General features: G+C 54.1%; 1 protein-coding gene across 1 annotated transcript; it reads left to right on the plus strand.

Annotated features, from left to right (window-relative positions):
- The first annotated feature begins 11455 nt into the window (after window positions 1-11455).
- On the plus strand, window positions 11456-19665 carry SLC48A1 (solute carrier family 48 member 1). The gene is made up of 3 exons (XM_067696322.1): window positions 11456-11712; window positions 17620-17787; window positions 18404-19665. Exons 1-3 carry the CDS (start codon window positions 11577-11579, stop codon window positions 18538-18540), a joined length of 441 nt encoding a protein of 146 aa, XP_067552423.1. The 5' UTR covers window positions 11456-11576; the 3' UTR covers window positions 18541-19665.
- Window positions 19666-19961: the final 296 nt, after the last annotated feature.

Here is a 19961-nt window from a genome sequence, read left to right on the forward strand (position 1 = left end):
GCGCCGTAACTGCTCAGGGCGTCACCGAGGGTTTTGCAAGGAGTCGCACGCCTCGCCCCCGGCTTTCTAGGACTCACCCCCTTTTTGCCCCACCTGTGTCCCTTTCCCTTTGCTGCTGAGCCTGCCTGGACAGAGGAAGACATATCTCTAACAATCCATGTCCCCTGCTGTTTCACCGATGATTATTTTCTTGGAGGGGGGGTTAATTGTGATTAAAATCAATTTTAATATGTCTTTGAAAATCATTCCAGGAGTTTATCAGATTGTAAGTTCCATCCCCTCAAATTCAGATTCAGTCCTACTGGCATGAAGTGGAAAATCTATATTTTGAACAAATACCCCAATCTGCTGGGTTCCCACTTTGAGAAATGATAGTGGAGTTTTAAATGACCCCCTCAGGGAAGGAGGGGAGCCCGAAAATGAATCTGCCCCCCAGACCAAACCCATCCACTCAGGTTTGGGGAATTTGGAAGAAGGAAGAACAGCTTGAAGGGATAACAGCCTGGGGTCACAGGTGTCCATGGGGAAGAGAGTAGAGAGGGAGTGGGGCTGGGGGAGTGAGTTGAAATTTCAGGTCTCTGGTGCCAGTGACCTGGTCTAGAAGTCCTTGCAGGGGAGTTTCCGGAGACTGGCAGTCGGGTCAGAAAGGGGTCCCCCCTTTCCTATTTATCCTGCCCCTACTTTGGGCAAGTGGAAATGGAGCCAGTGGGTGAGGCACGACATCTGCGTCCCTCTCAGCAGGCCACAATAGCCTGTAAGTGCCTGGCACTGTTCCAAGTGCTTCCCAGGTATTCTATCTCTGCCACCACCCTATGAAGCAGTACTACTGTTATTCCCACTTCAGATGGTGAAGCTGAGGCTCAGAGTTACCAGGTAGCTTGCCAAGGTCAAGGGTATAAGGATCCAAAGAAAGTCATTCAAATTGGACCTTCCACTTGTCTCGTTCTTGTCACTGGAGGGCAAAGCCCCCCACCTCCCGCCAAGGCAGATGATGGAGCAGGTGTTTCCTTCTCAGGATTCCTGGTTGGGACTGGCCTGTGAAATGAACGCTCGGTAGGTGTATGATGGAGCCTAAGGCCTGGAGGGGGCGGGGGACTAGGGGAGTGTGTCTGAGGAAGACACTTTAAGCCAGATGGTGAGTCATCACAGGGAAAATCGTGCCATACCCTGGTGCAGCCTCCACCCTCCTCTGACTATCTTTAGATGCCTGAAAGTTGTGTTAGGACAGATAAATGATAACAATAGTTAACATGCACCAGGCCCTGTTCTTGGTACTTGTTATACTGGTTGATGTTCTTGATACATTCACTGATTTAATCATCTCAACGATCCTATGAGATAGGTATTATTGTTATCCCATTTTGCAGACGAGGAAGTGGAGACATGGAAAAGTTAACTGACACACCCAAGTTTCCACAAGTAAGATGTGGAGCAGTGAGTGGTTCTCCCCAAGCACTTAGGAGTCTGTATGCTTTACCACTCTGTAATCCTGCCTCTCAAATATACTGACAGCTCCTGCAAAGGGAGAGAAGCCCACGTCCAGAGTCATTTCCCTCACACTTGGGTGCACAGGCTCCAGACGTAGGGGGAGGGACAGACAAATAATGGAGGCTGACCAGCAGGGCCTCTTCACACTGTCCACCCACATGATGAGCTCTCTGCCAGGGCATGAGCCTCATGGAACCCTGCCTCCCTCCCTCAGGCAGGCAGCAGGGGACGGCAGAGGCTCCCAGGGAATAGTCCAGGAGGGTTAATGGGAAAGGAGGGCTTCTTGGCCGGCGTGACTCTGGGCTGTATTCCTCCCACTGAATCCTCTTTGCTGAACTCTACACTCGTGGAGCCCACAGCTTCCTGAATCTTCACACTACACGAGTCTAAAACTCCCTTCTCACCCCAGCTGCCTCTCCTCCCGCCTGGCCTCTCTCAGCTCCCTGCTCCAGGACCCCCACCACTGCCTAAGCAAGGCACCTGATACCTCGCTCCCTCCCTCTCCCACATCTCATCAGCCTCCAATTCTGGTTGATTCAACCAATGGATAACCTCTTGCATCCACCCATCATGCCCCATCCCCACTAAAACTGCTCTAGCAGAACGATGGTCTCTTCCATCACTTACTACGTGCAGCGTACTCTGTTTACTACTTTATAGACATCATCTTTTAATCCTCAGAACAATCACTATTTACAAGTGAGGAACAGAACTGAAGAACAGAGAGGTGAAGTAACTTGGCCAAGGTCACACAGCTAGTAAGTAGCAATGCCAAACTCAGTCTGACGGCAGAGCCTACCCTCTCAATCACACTTTGGTGATCACTACTCTCAACTTTGCCTTCCTCCGTCCTTCCTGTGCAGTGCCACAAGAATCTTTAATTCCTTCAACGGCATTTACTGTAAGTTCCAGCAACTCTGCTGTAAACTGGAGATCTAAAACTGGGCAGATACTGGGCTCCAGGGCCACGGAGCCTGGTGGAATTTTCTGGTAGCTCACTAACACACTAATCTGGTCAGGCCTCCATACCCAGCACAGTGTCTGGCGTAAAGCAGGTGCTCAATGATTCCGGGTGGTAAGGAGCTGAAGTCGGTGGGACAGTCAGCCGGGGCCTGCTGTGGGCCTGTACCAAGGGCAGGGCGGAAGGGAGAGGGGCTGCTTTCCCAGTTCATTTTCGGACAGTTTGTTTCACCTCCCTCCCGGCTGCTTCTTTGTCTCCTATCTTTTCTCCTTCTGTGCTGCAAACCTTGCTTACGAGGCTCAGCTGTGTCCCTTGAGGTTGCTGGTGGGTTGGAGGGTGGGAGGTTGGAGGACGTCTTAGCTGATAGGCTGGCAGCGGGACTGAGGAAAAGGGCCAGCTTGGAGGCCAGAGGATATAAGGGCTGTGCCTGGGTACCTTGACCTGCTGCAGCTTCCCTCAGCATCCTGATGTGATCCCCTGGCCATGGCTTATCAACAAATGGAGAGGGACTGAGAAGAGAGCCCAGGTACCCTCACCTGGGCTCTACCTCCCGGCTCTGGAAGGTTGAAGGTCCTCTGGCACTTGTCCAGGCTTCTGGCCCCAAGGATGGTTCCAGTCCAGTTCCCTCATCTCCTCCCCTGCCCACTCCTGGGGGGCTGAGGCAGGGAGCTGGAACACTGATGGGCACCAAGCCAAACCTTCCTGGGACCAGCAGGTCACAGCCAGTCACTCTTGAGCCACTATGACAGTGGTAGAGCAGGGACGCAGAGGAAGTGGGGGGCAAGCTGGAGGGAGGTCTGTGAGGGCGGGACAGGGCTGGGGAGCAGTGGGGAGCTGACTGAGGCGAGAACAGAGTCCCCACGCTTTCCTGCAGGCACATTCTTCTGGCTGGTGGTCAAGCTACCCGTGCATGACAGGAGCAAGGAAACGGTCACCAGACAGGCCCGTGGTGCTGATGGCGGTAGCCAGAGGGTGAGGAGAGGCTGGCAGAGCAGGGTAGAAGGCAGGGGCAGGTCTGGAGCTGTGCTAAAGAGAGGGGAACAGGCCTGCCTAGCAGGCAAGTTTGGTGGTATTTGAATGTGCAGGCAGTGCTTTCTCCCTCCAGCTTCTGCTTCTCAAGTGTGTGTGTGTGTGTGTGTGTGTGTATTCCACATACCCAGGAGACACTGCATCTGCCCTTGAGTAATCAGTGCTCTGAAACCGTGGCTCCAGCCCAGTCGTGACCACTTTCCCTCAGGCCCAGAGCCCTCTCCTTGGCTCCCTCGCCTGCACCCCTGTTGGGGCTTCCAGTCTGCACTTGCTGGCCCACACCACTCCCCCGCCTCTCCCTGGGGCTCACTGCCTGCACTACCTCCTCCCAACATCCCCAGCCTTCCCCGGACCCTCATCTCAGGGGCTCCCATCTTCCCTGGGCCCTTGCTCAGGACTCGAACTCTGCACCCACTTTGCCCTTTTAGAGACTTAGGCAGGGGCAGCTGCAGTAGCCTGAGGGAGGGTTCCGTGTGGATCCAGAGCGCTGGCCAAGGAGAGGGCAAGACTGTGAGTGACCAGGCAAGCAGGCCATGCAGAGAAGGCCCTTCCCAGCATCAGAGCAGACCCCAGTCCTGCCCCCAAATCCCACTCGGGAAGTGCTGGGGCCAGAGGAAGCTGAACACTCCAAAGACTCGGCACTAGACCCCACTGCCCATCTCCTCCCTCCAGAGAGGACGCAGCGAAAGGCCAGGGGAGGCTGCAGAGATGGGGTCTGTAGAGGGAAACAGAAAAGAGAGGTGACGTCTGCAGGTCTGACTGAGAGAGAAGGCCGCAGGCCACTCCCTCCCCTCCTGGGATCAGTCCTCTGCTCCAGGATGGAGAAGCGGCCACCAGCGGCTCAGACTTCCCACCCAGGCCTCAGGAAGTCCTTCCTGCTCCTGCCTCGGAGCCCCCTCAACTAGGAGCTTTACCTCCAGAGAAATGCAGAGGCAGCGGACTCCCCTTAAACCTGCTGCAGGGCGGGCATGGAGCCCACCTCAGCATTCCCCCTCATTCCACAGAGGACTGGATCCTGATTTAATCTCCAGTCTCCCCCAGGCCTAGCTGATGGTGCCGGCTGGGGTCCTGGGTGCCAGGCGAAGCAGCCACTGCTGTGCCCCTGCCGGGTTCTTCTCCTGCCACAGAGCCCGGCTTGTGTCAGTTCCTCCTGCAGGGCCCCATTTCTCTTCCACACGCCCGGCACTCACCACAACTACAATCAGAAATCCAGGCCGCGTGCTTAGCACAGCCAGGGCTGTGGGCACAGAGGCCCTCAGGAGACGCTTCTTCTATTTATTTATTTGTTTATTTTATTTTATTTTTGGCTGCATTGGGTCTTTGTTGCTGAGCACAGGCTTTTCTCTAGTTGCGGCGAGCGGGGGCTACTCTTCCTTGTTGGTGCGCGGGCTTCTCGTTGTGGTGGCTTCTCTTGTTGTGGAGCACAGGCCCTAGGCACACGGCCTTCAGTAGCTGCAACATGCAGGCTCAGTAGTTGTAGCTCGCGGCTGTAGAACGCAGGCTCAGTAGTTGTGGCACACGGGCTTAGTTGCTCCGTGGCATGTGGGATCATCCCGGACCAGGGCTTGAACCCGTGTCCCCTGCATTGGCAGGAGAATTCTTCACCACTGCGCCACCAGGGAAGACCCAGGAGAGGCCTCTTGAGTGGAATAGGTAAACTCATCTCCCCCTCTCCTGCCATGGGTCCTTCTACCTTCCTCATGGCTCCCCCAGGTCTGCCTCTCCTTCTGTTACCTTTCCAACCGGTTCTTGGCCCATCTCTGTTCCTCGCACTGCCTCAGTCTGTCTCTAGCCCATCCTCTCCCTCCTCCAGGGAGTGCCCTCAGATTCGCACCTCAAAGCTCTCTAGGGTGCTATCCATGGGTCCCGAGCGCTGGACTAAGCACAGGTGTCAAGCTTTTTGGGGATCTGTGTGTACTGATCAAGCCTCCGTGGTGACCTTCTCATTCAACAAATCCAGTCCCTAAACTCAAATCTGAAGGACAAATATGTACTAATCCCTGTGCCGGGCTTTGTCCTTTAGGGAGAGTTGATGCCCTCCTCTCCTGGCCTCAGCCTTTGTATTCGCTCACTCCCCACAGCCCCAGGCTCCAGTCCATGCAGAGGTTAACTCCTGGCTTTATCTCTCTCTGTCTCTTTCTCTCTCTCCCTCTCTCTCCCCTCACCCAACAACAACCCCACAGCGAAAGGGAAAGGAAAAGGAGGATGCACCTGTGATTGGGGGTTCAGGTCAGCAGATGGAAGTCACCAGAGGACAAGGAGAGGCGAGCAGGCCTAGGCCCCGGGCCCCTCCTTGTTGCCCTTCCAAATGCTGCAGCGGCTGTGATTGCTAACACGCGTACACGCTCACACATTCTCCCTCTCCACACTTGTCTGTCTGTGATGCTTATCTAGCTCTGGAGCTCAAAGACCTGTTGCTTCCACTCAGCATCTTCTCACTCAGCATCCTGTCCTCTGCGTGGACCTCCAGGTCGTCAGTGGGCAGGCAGAGGAAGTGGGGTCTCAGTGAGAAGCCAGACTGTGAATGGTTTCACTCTAGCCATAAAAGGTGAAGATGTCTCCTTCTAGGGGCAGAAGGCAGCCACGGCCCTAGGGAGCAGCGCTGGGGGAGGAGTGGCCGAGGTGTCCCCCTGGACCTGAGTCCTCAACTCGGGATTACTTCCTGCAGTCTGGGCAGCTGCGGTGCTCATGATGGGGCCAGCTCTTCCCTGCAATGAGCCACCTGCTCTTCCTCTCTAGAATGGTCCTTTCAGCTCTGTGGTCTATGAGCCTGACCTCAAGAGGAAGATGAAGCTGCAGGGGGACCAGCTGAGGCGGGCTGGGCCCAGGGGATCCACCTCCGTGTCAGGCACGGCCTGGGGCTGCCTTAACCAGGGTCCTTAGCCTTGAACTCCACAAGGGCTGGAGGTGAGCAAAGGGACTACATAAGTTCTGGGGAAAATCTTGCAAATAAGATTTTTAGCCCAAACTTGCAGAGCTCGGTCTCAAGACCCAAGGGTGGAGAAGGCTGCCCCCTAGAGCCAGGATCAAAGAATTCTTTATGGACAGCCAGCCATTCTTGCCTTTATTTATTGCACAGATATTTATTGAGTTCCTACCTAAGGCCCTGGCATTAGACTAGGTACTGGGGATACAGAAGTGATCAAGGAAGGCAATAGGGTGACTAACCATCAGAGTTTTCCCTAGACTCAGGGGTTTCCTGGAATGTTGGACGTGTGTTGGTAAAACCAGGACAGTCCTAGGCAAACTGAGAGGAGTTGGTCCCTAAAAGGTAAAGCCCCTGCCCTCATGGAGGTTATATTCCAATGGGATGGCAAGGGTGGAGTTGGAAAGGATAAACAAATACGCAAGACAATTTCACATAGTGCTATCACTTATCACAAGACGTAAGACAGAGTAGGGGACTGTACTTTAGAGAGGAAGGACAGGATTGCCTTTCTGAGGAAGTAACATGTGACCTGAGGCTTGAACGATGAGCAAGCCTTATGAATCTTATGAGCACTCACAGGAGAGCTTTCCAGATACAAAGTTACCAAGACCCCGGGGCAGGAACAAGCTTGGCACATTCAAGAAACAGAAAGAAGGCCAGTGTGCCTGAAGTGAAATGGGCAGAGGTGAGACTAGTCGGAGTTGGCAACTGACTTGTTTACCCCAATTGCTATGGAAGCTATTGGAGGGATTTAAGCAGGGGAGTGCCATGTTCTGGTTGTTATTTTTAAAAGACTATTCCAGCTGCTGGCTGGACAGTGGATTGGAGGGGAAAGAACGAGCAGAGGATGACCACGTAGGGAGCTGCTGCAAGTGGGGAGGTGGTGATGATGGTGCCTGGACTAAGCAGTGTCTTGGGGAGAAAGGACAGGGCAGACTCAACCGTACTTGCTAATGAATTGCACATAGGGGGTAAAGGAAGGAGAGGACCAACTGGTGCCTAGGTTTGGGGCTGGAGCTACAGTAAACAAGGATATACCCCAAAGGACATCAGAGGTCCCTCTGTGCGGGGATTAAGAAGCAGAGAGGAGGAAGCCCTCACACGTCCAAGAAACTCAATGAACTGTCATATACCTCGGTAGGGGTATACTTGATGTAACATTGTGGGAGGAGATCTATGTCTGGAATGTGCCTGCTTTGGGGGAATGAGAAAGAAATGTCTTAGGAGACAAGGTGTCTGTGGGTGGGAGTCAGGAGTCTGCCTTAATACTGGTGGGGCCCAATTTAAAAGTGACTTCGGAGGGATTGGTAGTTCAGACAGGTTATCCATATAAGAGACGTTTTCATGACCTGAAATGGAATGAGGGATGGTGTATTAGGGTAATGAGGTTAGCTGTAATGACTCCGAAATCTCAGTGGCTTAGCACGAAGAAAAGGGTGTATTTTTCATTCCTATTACAGTCCGATGCAGGTTTGGGGAATAGAGTGGGTAGTTCTGTTCATTCATTCATTCAAGGGTCCCAGGCTCTTTTCACCATGTGGCGCAGCTGTCTTCAACATGTGGCCTCTAGAATCATCACAGAATGGGAAGAGGGAATGAGGGCTGCGTGGGAGACTGTATGGGTCCAGCCTGGAAATGGCACACATTGCTTCTGCTTCGATTCCATTGCTCAGAACTCACTCTCATGGCATCAGTTTAACTGCAGGGAAGCTGGGAAGTGTTCAAAGTTCCTATTTCGTAGGTCACGTGCCAGAAGAAGGATGCTAACGGTGAACACTGGTGGTCTCTGTCACAGGCAGGGAGAATGGCTATCTCTCTTGGGGATGGGGGGTGGTGGGCAGTGGTGTCTGTCTTGGGTTCGGTTGGGAGTGCACTCTCAGAAAGCACCTTGGAAAGGAAGCTGATGTGGGGAGAAGAGCATGCGTGGTGCATACCAGTGTGCTTTGCAGCTTCATAACCCTCCCATGCTTTCCCTTCTCGTGGCCTTTCTCCAGATAAGATCTTAATTATCCCACATCTCACCACAGAAATAGCCTTGTGAACGCTTTCTCTTCTACAATTTTCTTTTCCCATCAAATCCAACTTGGATACCAAATAATCTTCTTAAGGCATGGTTTATGTCATGCTAGCCCTGTTCAATAATAACAATAATTTCAACAACAGTGATAATAATTTGTCAAATTACTGTGTTGAGTGCTTTAACTGCAGTATCTCAATATCTCTCGATTGCTATAACAAGCCAATGATGTATCATCATTCCCACTACACAGATGGAGCGACAGGGGTTCCGAGAAGTTCCTGTGCTGTCAAATATGGTAGCCACTAGCCACGTGTGGCTATTTAAATTAAAATCAATTAAAAATTCAGTCATACTAGGCACATATCAAATACTCAACAGCCACGTGTGACTAGTAGCTGCCATTCTGAAGAGGGCAGATATAGAATATTTTCTTCTTGGCAGAAAGTTCTCCTGAGTTAGGGGAAAACTGCCCAGGTCGCACAGTAAGTGGTGATCCCATCTGAACATAAAATCCTTCAACAGCTCCGTATTGCTTCCACATGTAAAAAAAAGTGTCAGCCTGCTGGTAACCTACATCCTGGGCCCAAGCTACTGTTACATAATTATCTCTCGTTATTTTCTTGCACAACCTCACTCTCCAGTGTAACGAGTTTGTTAACTCCTCTCCAATACTCCTGACGTGCACTCATAATAAATATTTTTGCTCTCCTCCTTTCTGTCTGCCCAGCTAATTAATTGCTACCTGACCTTAAGGTTCAAATAGCTTAAATATTTCTTGAATCAGCCCCTCTTCCCCATTCTCACTGCCTCAGCCTGAACCACCTTTCAGGCTCTCCTCCTGTGGCAACCTTTCTGCTGCTACTAACCATACTTGCCGACATTTTTTAAGCACCTGCTACATACTTGCCACTCTTCTAAGCACTGCCTCTTCATCATAACACGTTGAAGTAGACATCACAGCTGTGCCCTGTCCCCATTTTACAGACGGAGTACCTAAAGCACAGGGAGGTGAAGAATTTGTCCGAATGACCTCTCTGCTTTCTAGTCCTTTCGAAGGAAGTTCATCCTCACACTATTACCCTGGCCACATTTCTAAAACACAGAACTGTTACTTCCCTCCCCTGGCTTCACAGAGACAGGGGAAAGCCTTTTCAGCAGAGCAAGCAAGGCCCTTTATGTTCAGAACATTTCCAACCTCAAAATCCATCACTCCACCCACAGACCACAAACTACTTACAGTTTCCCGAACCTGCCATGTTATTTCTTCCTTCTGGGCTGTCACACAGGCTGCTCCCACTGCGTGGAGGACTGTTATCCCTGCCAGCCAGCTCTGGAACCATCCGTGGCAGTGTACTCTGGACCACAGGGCTCGCTCCCTCCTCTGAACAGCCAGCACTAACTCTCTCCATCAGTGGCTCCCAAAGGAGGACTGGATGCCGAGCCCACCTCATTAAAATCACTTCTCATTAAAAAAATATATATACTCCCAAGATTCAAATTTACTGTCAGGGGTGGAGTCTGGGGGTCTTTTTTTTTTTTAAAAAAAAAAATGAAGCTCCCTAGACTATTCTGAAGTGAGGCAAATGTGGTTTACATTGCTCACTTGGCAATTAATCATGTCCTGCCTAGGTTTCTTGTGTATGATCCCCTTTATTGTTATTTGATTCTTAACCTTCATTCACTCACATTCATCTATTCGACAAATGTTTACTAAAGGGCTACTATGTGCTGTGAACTCTTCTATGTGTTGGTGTGAATGAAAGAGGCACAGTCGCTATTCATGGAGATTACATTCCAGAGAGATGTGATAGCAGAATAATGGCCCCCCGAGATGTCAATGTCCTGATCCCCGGAATTTGTGAATACATTACTTTACATGGCAAAAAGGATTTTGCTGATGTGATTAAGTTAAGCATCTTGAGATGGGGAAATTATTCTGGATTATCCAGGTTCTTAATCATAAAGGTCCTTATAAGGGAAAAGAAGGAGGCAGCAGAGTTGGCAGGAGAAAAGGAGATGATGTAATGACAGAAGCAGAGGTCCGAGGGGTGTGTTTGCTTTGAAGATGAAGGAAGACCTTCAGGAGTCAAGGGATGTGGGCAGCTCTAGAAGCTGGAAAAGGCAAAGAAACAGATTTTCCCCTCGAGCCTCCGAAAGGAAGGCAGCCCTGCCATCCCCTAGACTTTAGCCCTCTGAGTTCCTTTTTTGGACACCTACGTACAGAACTGTAGGATAATAAAGGTGTGTTGTTTGAAGCCCCTAGATCTGTGGTACTCTGTTACAGCAGTGAAAAGCAATAAATACAAGGTATGTTGGCTACTTATTTTGTGCCAGTATGTGACGGGCCTCCCCAACTAGATTATAAGTGTTTGAGGGCTCCGTGCGTTGTGTTTTTTGATTTTCCCTGCCGGCTCCCAGCGTGGCACTGGGCCCACGGAGGGAGCTCAGTATACACCTGCTATAGATTCCAGCCTCTACCCTAGAATTGTCTGATTCTGATGGGAGTGATGTTTGGTAGATTTGGGGTGGGAGGACGAGGCTTGCGGAGATGAAAGGAGAAGGGAGCTGTCCTTGAGGGTGAGGTGTTTGACGTTAGAAGATGGGGCAGATGTTCCATGACAAGAATCTTCTGAGAATCGCTTAATCCCTGAGGAGGGAACTGATGGATAGATAGGGGCGGAAGGAATCATACTCACTGTGTACTTTCATCTACCTTAATTTTTATATCTTGATTTTTAACGAGAAATTTACATCTTAAATTTTAAAGGAGAACGTGATAAATTTTAAAAGTAATCACGGCAGCTGGCTTGTACACCCGTACATTTCCGGGTCCCGCCAGGGACCAAATATCCTGTAGCTCAGAGGACGAAGCCCGGAACCTGCCTTTTTAGGCGGCATCCCCGAATGATCAGGGGCCCGAGGACTCAAGGCCAAGCCCAGGACGCGCCCTCCACTGTGGTTCCGGGCGCGGGCGGCCTCCGGCCGGGGAGGGCGCTGTGCCGGCGGTGCAGGGGGCGGGCCGGGGGCGGAGCGCGGGCGGCCGGCGGCTACGGCTCGGCCCCCGGCTCCCGGCTCCCGGCTCCTGCTCTGGGCCCTGCACCTGTGACCGCCGGCCACGCTCGCCTTCTGCGCCCGGCGCCCGCAGCCCCATGGCCCCGTCCCGCCTGCAGCTCGGCCTCCGCGCCGCCTACTCCGGCCTCAGCTCCGTGGCCGGCTTCTCCATCTTCCTCGTCTGGACGGTGGTCTACAGACAGCCGGGGACCGCGGCCATGGGGGGGCTCGCAGGTACCGCGGGGCGCGCGGGGGTCGCTGGGTCCCGGCTCCGGCCGCGCGGACGCGGGCGCGCGGCTGCGGGGAGGAGCCGGCGGCTGCTCCGCAGGCTCCTCGCGGGCGGCGCTTCCCGGGGGAGCGGGTGGGGTGTTTACCCAAAACTGGCCGTGGGCAGAGCAGGCCCCGCGCGGGCCCGGGCTCCTGGACATCCTCGGGGGGCCTCAGGGACTCAATGCCCGCCCGAGGCGCCGACGTCCCGTATGTGTCATTTGCACCAGCCCCGGCGCCCCCGGGTTAGCCCGTCCGCCCTCCACCCTGGGCCCAGTGACAGCGTCCTCCCTGCACGCCCGCGGCTCTCGCCACCTCCTTCGCGCAACCAGGTGTGAAGACCCGGCGGTCTTCACACACACACACTTGTGCTGGGGGATCCGCGCCCCTTCCCTGGGGACTGGGTGAGGGCAGAGAAGAAGTAAGTGGAAAGGAGGGCTGGGGGTTCCCGGGGAAGCCCATGTGCCTCCTAACAGGGTGGAGTCCACCGCCAACGGAGTCGCCAGCGGAGTCCTCAGCGGAGCCCCGGAGGACCGCGCTAGGGATCTGATGGAAACGACTTTTTTCCCCACCATGTTGGTGTCTCTTTGCCACTCTTCTGCTGTGGCTCCTGGGCCAAGGGCGGCTCCGACCGCCCTTTCTGTGCCTCAAGGAGGCCAGAGGAGGCTTGTACCGGAGTTGAGAACGTCAGTGCGCTGGGGGAGGTCTGGTGCTTACCGGTGCTCTGTACTCGCTGTGCACCTTTGGGCATGTTGTTAACCTCTCTGTGTTGTAGAATTGGTGTGAAGACGAAGCATATCATTTCTACTTGCTAACTTTTTTTTTTTTTAATGCTTCCTATGTGTCAGACACTGTGTTAAGCAAACTGCTTTCATCATCTCATTTAATCCTTACGTTAGTCCTAGGAAGTAGGCATTATTATTGGGTCCATTTTACAGGTCAGGCTTAAACTGAGGCTTAGTGTAAGCTATTTATAAGCTATTTATTTATATATATTTTTTATATATATATATTTTATATATTTATTTATATATAAGCTATTTTTTATTTATATATAAGCTATTTATATATAAGCTATTTATATATATTTTTATATTTTTATATATTTATTTATATATAAGCTATTTATTTATAAGCTATTTATATAGCTTACCTAGGGTTACACAGCTACATGAAATTATATGTGTGGGGAAAGCACTTTGGGAAAAAATACGTGTAAGGTTCATAGTTCTGCACAGGATGATCTGACTCCATAATTAAACTCCTCTGCCACAGGAGCCCTACATGGACTAACTAAAAATAACGAGGTTTGCTCACGGCCCCAAAGCTCACTGAGTGCCACACCTGGGTCAAGAAGGGACGGGAGGTGGGGCTTCTGCCCTGGAAGAGGGGTGTAGGTAACCACGGCCTAAGCAATGCCAGGCAGAGCACTTGGGTTCTCCGAGGAAGGGCACGTGGTTGCCTGGCTGGGCTGCCCTCATGCCTGCCTAGATGCCCCACCTGTGGTTCCTCCCAGGGGGCTAGCCTGCCCACCTCTGCTCAGTTATCAGCAGACGCCTGACCCCCTTCCCCGCTGCACCCCACCGCCCACCATGTTCCTTATGATTCTCTGGGCTTTGCAGTGTTTTCCTATTTCCTGTAGACCTGCTGCTTTCCCCTCAGGAAGGCGGTGTGACTCTCCAGGCGAGGCCCAGGGGTTGCCCTGATGAGACTTGAGATGAGGGCGCTGGTGGGCGGTGAGGAGGGAGGGCTGCCCCTGGGATCAGAGCTGGGTGTGTCGGAGTCTGGCCTGGTGGAGTGAGCCCCACCGAGCTGTGTGACCATGGGCACATCGATGCCCCCTGGGCCTCAGTTTCCTCATCCGTAAGGAATGGAAGGAGATTCTGCTGACAGGGGTGTTATGTGAGACCCCGTTCAGGTCTGGAATGCTACAGCTGTATGTCCTCTCCCCGAATCATCCATCTTTCAGCTGCCCGTCGGGGGGCAGCTCCAGGGAGTCCCAGGGTTTCCCTCTGACCTGAGCCCTGCCCTCTCTTCCTCCCTGCAGATTTCCCTTGGCCTCTGAGGCAGGCCAGCTGTGGAGCCGCCCACAGCAAGAGGTGCTAGGGCAGCGACCAGCTAGAGCAGGGTCCTGGCAGCTCCCCGACAGCCATCGCAGAACCAAAGCCGCCTGGTGACGGTGGTGGTGGTGGCAGTGTGGCAGGTGGGGGAGGGCTGCCAGGGCCACACACCCTCTGCGCCCTGAATGGGTGCTGAGAGGGTCTGCAGCCAGTCAGCCTCTTCCTCTTTTGGGGATGAAGCGTCAGCAGATTGGTGCGTACCCCGCTTCTGACTTGGCATTTTCCAGAAACTGCTGAGTCACCAGAGGGCAGCCCCAGCGTGCTCCTTCCCCTGTGTGCCAGGTGGGGCTGCTGGGGGCTGTTGATTTCCTGGGGACCTGGGAGAAACGTTCGTGGGTAGAGACCCAGTCTCTCCCATCCTGGTGTGCGTCTGGGAAGAACTGGCTTGGAGGAGAGGCGGAAGAAATAGTTTTGCTGTGGGAACACTTGGGAAAAAGACTTGCTCTAGGTCTAGTAGACCGAGGAAAGAGAATAAGAATAGAAAAGTTGCCCAGGAGTCTAACCAGCTCTGTGTTCTTCCCCATGAGCTGAGAAAGGACAGGGGTGGAGGGGAGGGGTGGAGGCAGAGAGTAGGGCCTGGGTCCAGTGGCCCACTTGTCTGTTTCCCTGTGAGCTCCCCTGGGCTCCTGGCCCCTCACCTCCAACCCAGCCGCTGGGGGTACTTTCACTGACCACCTGTGTGCCTTCCTTGTCCTGGGCCTGTCAGCTCTGAGCCCCGAGCCACCGAGCAGAGCCCTGCTCCTTGAAGCAGGTGGGGTGGAGCGAGGGGTGAGGTCTGGTGTGGACATGCATCCAGGTGGGCCTGGGAAACCGTCCATTCTGCCCTGAGTTATGCAGACCAGGCTTCCTGGAGTCCAGAGTGTCCCAGGGAAGTGAGCAGGGCTGAGGTGTGGGAGGGACCGGCGGGGGGGCGGGGGGGGCTTGTGCTCCTTCACTGACCCCCTGGATGGAGTTGGGGGAGATCCCCCTTCTAAGGACAGAGGCGGGAGCCAGGGCCGGTGGGGAGGGGCCTGCTTCCAGATGTGGCCTGTGTTTATCTGGAGGCCAGGGCTGTGTGCAGGGCAAGTGAGAGGTGGGGCAGGATGCGTCTGCTTATTAACAGAGAGCTGGGGCCTGGCACACCCAAAATGGCCATCTTCCTCTTCTGCTCAGCCCTTTTTGGTACATGGATGTGTGTGTGTGGGGGGGTGTCCTGGGGGCACCACTGGAGCGTGGCCAGTGGACTAAGAGAGGGCATCCCACAGGCCCCTATTTCAACACTTCCTAACCTAGAAATTGCTGAGTCACGGGGGAATTGCTCTGACCTTATTTTTCCCCTAAGCTGGCTTCTAGAATCTTTGAGTGGTAAAGCATCTGAGAGCCATCTATCTCAGCCCCTCCGTGGCATAGTGAGCAGATAGAGGGCAAGTGGAGCGGTCACAAAGGTACCCATCTGACGGTTCCTTGGATGTGCTCAGTGACGATACGCTTCCTTCCGCGGGCCCTTTAAGAAACCAAACAGCTCCCCCAGTGAACACTTAGGACCTGTGTGAGAGGACTGGGAAACACTTCTGGAAAAGGTGGCTATCACACCGTCCATCCGGATCACGGAAGATGTTAAGCTGTAGCCGGGGGATTGTTACTCTGTCCACCTCTGGCCTGCTCCCACTTCCTGCCTAGGCAGGGACAGAGACAAGCTTGTCTTGCCTCACCCTGATCCCAGGGCTGGAGGGACCCATGTTCCAGGCCCCCAACCCCTGAGGAAGGCTGAGGGGGGGCAAGGGCAGAGCTGGGAGAGCGTGGGTCAAACAGCGTGGGAAGGGAAGCGGCAGGTGTTGGCAGAGCTGAGTCCTCACTAGCAGGGAGTCCTGGGTCACCGTTTCCAGGCTGGCGGGACCTTTGGGCTCCCCCACTTGCAGATGTGGAAGCGCCGAGGCTCTGAGAGTCACGAACAGCACATCGGTGCCAGGCCCAGGTCTCCTGGTTGGCAGTCTCGTGGTTTTCTGGCCCTTGCCAGGCTGCCTGAATTGTGACAGCTTCTGAGCCGGTAATCAGAGCAGAGATCTGTGATGACATTCCCCCCTGCCTTTTGATTTTCCCCCAACTTAAAAAAACATTATGAAATATTGCAGGCAAGTAAAAAAGGATAGGCAATTTAGTGAACTCCCTCATTCTTACCATTCAGCCTAAAAAATTAAAACGTCATAGATTCAGTCAAAGCACTCTCCCACCCCGATCTCCCTGTCACCTTCTCTTCCTTCTCTCCCTTGCCAGAGCTGACCACTTTCCCCAGCCTTCCCGTGCTCCTCTGCGTGCAGCGTGTGCGGCTCACTTTTTGAAGGGCCTCCTGACTCCTAGGATCCAGCGGTCTACACACAGGTGGACAGCTTGCAGCTGGCTCTGCCTTGTCCCTCATTCGTCCCTTGTCAGGACCCTGCGGCCCTGCCCTGGACCCTTGCCAATGGAACTGCTATTTGCTCCACTCTCTGGGCTGCGGCGGCAGGCACAGCCCGGCACAGAGGGCATTCATTGTATTGTCTGAGCGGCAGCTGGCATCGTAGGGGAGCTGCCCAGTCGGGCCCAGAGGGCAGGCCCAGGACCGGCTGGGGGCATCTGGCCTGCCCTTTCAGCAAACGACTTAGTAAAATGGAGTCTGGCTAGGGGACTTCCCTGGCGGTCCAGTGGTTAAGACTCTGCACTTCCACTTCAGGGAGCACGGGTTGATCCCTGGTCAGGGAACTTAGAATCCGCATGCCTCGTGGTGTGGCCTAAAAAGGAAATTAATAAAATGGAGTCTGGCCAAGGGCAAGAAGAAGGCCACTTGGGTACTGGGTGGCCCTGGGGGTTTTAACCACTGGGCCTCCCCATCCCATAAAACCAATACATGGAATTTGGGGAGAGCCCCACTGCCAAGAGCTCAGCCACAGGCCTTGCAACGTTACGGTGGTGGCCTCTGAAGGCTGGGAGAGCAGAAGCATCAGGGCGGGAGGAATGCTTCTCACAGCTGTGGCCCCCAGGGTGGGTAGTGGGGAGTCCCCGGAAAGCAGGCTGGGCTGCAGCAGTCCTCGAACTTTCTGACTTTAGGACCCCTTTACACTCTTTAAAAAGTGGTGAGACCCGAAGGAAATTTTGTTTATGTGGGTTATATCTATCGATATGGACTGTATTAGAAATTAAAACTGAGAACAGTTTTAAGCATTTTAAAGTAATATTAAAAATAACATTGTGGGCTTCCCTGGTGGCACAGTGGTTGAGAGTCCGCCTGCCGATGCAGGGGATGCGGGTTTGTGCCCCGGTCCGGGAAGATCCCACATGCCGCGGAGCGGCTGGGCCCGTGAGCCATGGCCGCTGAGCCTGCGCGTCCGGAGCCTGTGCTCCGCAACGGGAGAGGCCACGACAGTGAGAGGCCCGTGTACCGCAAATAATAATAATAATAATAACATTGTGTTAACATAAGTAACATTTTTTTGTAAGAAGTATTCAGGTTTTCCAAAGCAAAAAAATGAGGGAGAAGAATGACATGGTTTTATATTTTTTGCAGATCTCGTTAATGTGTGGCTTAGTGAAAGGCAGCCAGATTCTCCTAGCTGCTTTTGCGTTCACATCCTCTTCGTATCACAGGCCACGCGGCCTCCAGCAAACTCCACTTTACCGGGAGAGTGAAAAGGCCAACACTACTGTTATTATGCGAAGAGCCTGGCCTGGGGGACCTGCAGGGCTCTGGGGGGTCGGCAGGTGAGGAGAGGGGCGCTGCCTGAGCCGTCTCTCCCGGCAGGTGTGCTAGCGCTGTGGGTCCTGGTGACGCACGTGATGTACATGCAGGATTACTGGAGGACGTGGCTCAAGGGGCTGCGTGGCTTCTTCTTCGTGGGCGTCCTCTTCTCGGCCGTCTCTGTCGCCACTTTCTGCACCTTCCTTGTGCTGGCCGTCACCGGACACCAGAGTAAGGGCCTCCACAAAGGGAGGGCGTGGGAGGGCCGGTGGGTGGAGCACTCCGGAGGCCCGGGATTCCTGTCCTGGGTTCAACACTTACGTCCAAGGGACTGGACAGACCACTTAACCTCCCTGTGCCCGAGTTTTCTCGTTGTAAAAGTGGGGAGAATGGACGCCCCCTATCCCCGCCCCTGGGTTGGAAGGGATCAATGAAACGCGTGGGAAGTGTGTGCTGCATTCAGCACCCAGGAGTGTGTGGTTAGCCGCCCTTTTTAGCCTCCAGCGGAGGGTATGGGAGCGCCCCCTGGTGGCTGCAGTCTGCAAGTAGCCAGAGGCTCTTCCTGCCCGCTCTGATGCTGAAGCACATTGGAAGGCAGTGGCCTAGGGTCAGTGTCACAGAAGCAGAGCGGATGATACAGCCCTGTGCTTAGCCAACCCTCATCCCCACTGCTCCCTGCCTGCAAACTCTGAATGCTCTGAAACCTCTATCACACCTGATCTCTCCACTGGCTCAGTTCAGCCTCTGTTGGAGGTTGTGGGGAAGGATGGCCCGGGGCTTGTGGCATGGTGGCTAGGGTCAAGGGCAAGGTCCTCTCAAGTCACGGTTGGGTTCCTCTCCCCTGCAGGCCTCACAGACCCCAACAGCTACTACCTCTCCTGCGTGTGGAGCTTCATCTCCTTCAAGTGGGCCTTCCTGCTCAGCCTCTATGCCCACCGCTACCGGGCTGACTTTGCCGACATCAGCATCCTCAGCGATTTCTGACCTGAGCGATGAGGTCTCCGCACCCTGGTGGTCCTCAGGACCTGGACTCAGCCTCTGAGACATCAGGCGGGCCTGTACACCCCCTGGGAACCCCAGAACCGGGGCAGAAAGTATACAGCAGGAGGACGGTGGTCTCCCTGGGAGCTGTCCTGTCCCCTTGGGGGGAACCCTGGGTGCCGTGGAAAGGGGTCCTGCCATGTTGCTCATCAGCGTGACTGGAGGGCAGCTTTAGACCTTTTCAAGTGCATCTATTTTCTTAGCACTCAGTGGGCAATCTTTCTAAGTAGGGCCAGGGCAACAGGCAAGGGGTAGGGCAGTGGGGCCTTGATCTGTGCCTGGGGGCAGGGCTCCCTGCTGCCCTAGACACTCTCCCTCAGGTGGGACGGGACCCTGGGGAGGTGAGGTCAGGTAAGGGATCTCTAGTAGAGACTTCTCAGCCCCTTACCCCAGCACCCGCATCTTGTTGTCCCCCAAGAGTCAGGTAGCTGAACTCATTGGTCCCAGGGATGGTAACACTTGCTTCTCTTTTCCCAAGGCCTGGGGACCCGAGGGGAGTTCAGTGTCCCTCTCTCCACCCACCCTGTTCCTCGCAGAGGTGGTTCCCATGAGTATGAGTATGAGTATGCTAGAGCCGTCCTCCCCTTCCCCACACACCCCAGAGCAGGACGCCCCAAATGAGGCCAGACTAAGGGTCTTGGGGAAGGTGCTTCTGCCCCCCGAAGGGCTTTGGGGAAGGGGGCAGCACGGGGTGGGCTAGAAGGAACCCTCAAACCTGTGCCAGGCACCTCCAGCCCAGCATTTCCATTTGGCCTTCTCATGCCTGCCCCCCATGGCACCCAGATTGCCCCTGGCCCCGAGATGCCTCCCCCACTCCTGCCCCTGCCCTTCACCCAGAGCTTTTCTCTTTTAAAATCTCCCTTCTGAAGGACAAAATCTGCTTTACTGCCTATACACTGGCCCAAGGGCTCACCTAACTCGGAAGGGAAGGGCTCCATCCATCTTTTTGTCTTAGGTTGTCATTTTGCACGGTCTACCCCTTTCCCACCTGATGTGTCCTGCCCCTCAGCTCTTTGCCTTATCTGTGTCACTGTCACTTTAGCAGAAATACAGCAGCCATTTGTATCAGCTAGCCTCTGGTGCTTTCTTATGGGGTGGACTGTGGGAGCGGTGGGTGGGAATGGGGGTCTCCAGTCATCTCATCAAGCCATTTCCTTAGCTCAGAGGGGACCCTCTCCCTCTGGTCCCACTTGGCATGGGGGAACCCACAGTTCAGCTCTCTTCCTCCAGCCCCCTCAGCAAACCCCCCAGCCAGGGCGAGGATGCCCCGGGGCACAGTCTCAGCAACGTCTGTGGGATTGAGTGCCTATCGCCCCAAGAGGCCAGGACAGATGGGAAGGGGATGAACATGCTTCCCCTCGTAT

The sequence above is a fragment of the Pseudorca crassidens genome, chromosome 11 (assembly GCF_039906515.1).
Source record: "Pseudorca crassidens isolate mPseCra1 chromosome 11, mPseCra1.hap1, whole genome shotgun sequence".
Classification (NCBI taxonomy): domain Eukaryota; kingdom Metazoa; phylum Chordata; class Mammalia; order Artiodactyla; family Delphinidae; genus Pseudorca; species Pseudorca crassidens.

Coding starts and splice junctions, on each gene's coding strand:
- SLC48A1 (XM_067696322.1), top strand. CDS start 11,577: ATGGCCCCGTCCCGCCTGCAGCTCGGCCTCCGCGCCGCCTACTCCGGC. Junction 11,713..17,619: donor GGCCATGGGGGGGCTCGCAG/GTACCGCGGGGC, acceptor CTCTCCCGGCAG/GTGTGCTAGCGCTGTGGGTC. Junction 17,788..18,403: donor GGCCGTCACCGGACACCAGA/GTAAGGGCCTCC, acceptor TCTCCCCTGCAG/GCCTCACAGACCCCAACAGC.